Genomic DNA, 2,451 nt, shown 5'->3' on the forward strand with positions numbered 1-2,451 from the left:
TTACCCATATGTAATATATGTAATATATGTTGTGCTTTCCTGCACAGTGATGACACACTGACAGGGAAAACACAGAATTCATTTTTGTTTTGTTTTTGTTGGGTTTTTTTTGGGTGGGGGGGGGAGGCGGGGAGACAGGTTAACAAGAACAAATAAGAGGATTTTGGGAGAAGAATAAGCTGAAAGGACTGAATAACATTGCCTACGGATTGTGGGCAAGGGTAAACAGGAAAAGATTGGATAGAACTTGGTGGCAAGAGACTACCTACTACCAAGCCAGAGCCCTTCAGACGCTGCTACTGCTGCAACAGAGACAGACAGCTCACGAAAGGCACATAGATGAGTTCACACACAGCCTTATATGTTGTTTCTACGTCCTTCCCCCAGAGCACTGTGATTGGAAGGGAACTCAGGGAAAGACCACAATCACTGGCCAGCTACAGATGTCAATATCAGAGCAGTCTTCCCCCCTCCCCCCACTTCTCAGTTTCTGTTCCCTGCATGTCTGGCTTCCGAATCTATGAATCTTATCCAAATCAATTTGGAGGCTTTGATTCAATTCAGAGCTTTTATTGGATCTCTCAATTCGATTCGGATTCAGAGATTTGGCTGCCGAATCAAGTCGAATTTCCTCCAAATTGAATCAGCTACCAAAGCTTTGCACAGCCCTACTTACAATCCGTTAGCTGGCCCAGGATTTGGTCATCACTGCTGATGAAAATCAGAGGGAACAGATTGCTCACAATAGTGTTGCTGTATTTACAGAATTTTAAGGATATATGGTGCTTTTCAGATCTACAGCCCCATCTCAAGGAGTTTGCACCTCTAGATCTCAAGTGTAAGATCTCAATTTTGCATAAGGATCCAGTAGGGAAGATTATGTGGACTTCAATTTGGAGCCAATCATGAAAATATAAAAGTGTCAGCTATCCCCTTAACTGCAACTGGACTTCACATACTAGTAAATGTAAACAGGTGTGCATTTGCATGATCAGACCACTAGTTCTATACAAGGTCACCTAACCAGATATATAAGATATATTCCTGATATACAAGCATAGCAATGTACAATAAAGGTGCTTGTGGGAGAGGTTGGAATGCAAGACAACAAAAAAAAAAACACACACAGAGAACTAGAATTACAAAAGAAATGTTTTTATATGTGCATGTCTTGTTGCTACTTCCTTGCAGTTGCTTTTTATGTTTAGAGATTGAGAGAGCAGAGCCAGTGAAGAGTACAGGTGTAACAGAATGAAAGCATGAGAGAGACAATGTAGGGAACTCAAATGATTTCCACCATTTGGCTAGCTAATAGAGCATGTGTTGAGGCAATATCCTACCATAACTTACTTGTAAAGGCATGTTACAGATCCTGGTTTTGCTTCCAATCAAGGGATGACTGACTCATTGCAGCTCCGTAGATGGTAAGAGCTCATGCATTTTATTTTGTGAGCTTCAGCCCACAAAAGCTTGTACTATCTCGTTATTACACTCTGGTTAGTCTTATAAGGTACATATCTGCTCTGCTTTCTACTCAACACCAGTGGGCTGTCAGTCAGGTTAAATCAGGGGTTGTCAACCAGGGGTATGTGTACCCCTGGGGGTATCTGGACTGGTCCTAGGGGGTACACGCAGGCAGGCGGGGACAGAGGGCTGCAGGGCTGGGGCGGGTGAGGCTGGTGGCGCCCCTCTGCAGAGCGGGGAAGCTCGCACGCGGCCACACCAGCCCAGTGAGCTTCCCCACCCCACAGAGGTGAGGGATATGTTTAAGGATATATATTTTAGGGATAGAGGGGTGCTGCTGCCCTCACCCCAGCCCTGGTCCTGCTCCTGGGAGGCGGCAGCACTTCATCCCCGCCCGCGCACCGTCCCTGCCTCCTGCTCCAAGTTCAACCGTGCCCCTCGCGCTCGGCGTCTGGCCGCCGGGTTACTCAGATTTTAAAAGGTTGAACACCCCTGGGTTAAGTCATAAAATCGGAGAGAAGCAGGGCTGTGGCAGCGGTCAGTGTCAGTGGTGTGGGCAGCGCCTTTTCGCAGGGGTGCACCTGCGTGCAATCCCGTGCACCCCCTATGCCTCGCCAATGCCCTTTAGTCTATCACAACCATCACGTAGCCGTAACCCAGCACCCTCAAAGCCCGGCCCGCACAGCAGCCAACCCGGCTTCAACTCCGTGTCCAAATACTTCATGTCTGCGCGAGGGCGATGCCCGCAGAGCCAGCACGTTGAGGAAGCAGGTGTTTTTCCTGAAGGCCACACGGGCTGCAGTGCTCGAGAGCCCAGACAGCACCTGTCCCCGTCGCAGAGCCGCCTTACGGGAGCGCTCCCCGCGCAGGATTCAGGGTCCAGCCCCGCAGCGAGGTGGCCGCCCTGCTCCGGGGGAGCCGGGGGTGAGCCCACGCGGGTCCCGTCTCCTCCTCCGCCGGGTACTGCCATCGCAGCGGGGCCGGGCC

At 49.9% G+C, this 2,451-nt stretch overlaps 1 protein-coding gene across 2 annotated transcripts in view; it reads left to right on the forward strand.

Annotated features, from left to right (window-relative positions):
* The first annotated feature begins 1,173 nt into the window (after positions 1-1,173).
* The window catches only part of LOC102380229 (serine/threonine-protein phosphatase 2A 55 kDa regulatory subunit B delta isoform), a 47,340-nt gene continuing 46,062 nt past the window's right edge, over positions 1,174-2,451 (forward strand). The window contains exon 1 of one of the 2 annotated variants that reach the window (XM_025194627.1): positions 1,174-2,424. In XM_025194627.1, coding sequence (XP_025050412.1) covers positions 2,082-2,424 — 343 coding nt within the window. In that variant the 5' untranslated portion in view covers positions 1,174-2,081. The remainder of the gene's footprint in view (positions 2,425-2,451) is intronic. The other variant, XM_014527026.2, reaches the window with a different exon arrangement.

This window comes from Alligator sinensis, unplaced genomic scaffold (genome assembly GCF_000455745.1).
Source record: "Alligator sinensis unplaced genomic scaffold, ASM45574v1 scaffold1470_1, whole genome shotgun sequence".
NCBI lineage: Eukaryota > Metazoa > Chordata > Crocodylia > Alligatoridae > Alligator > Alligator sinensis.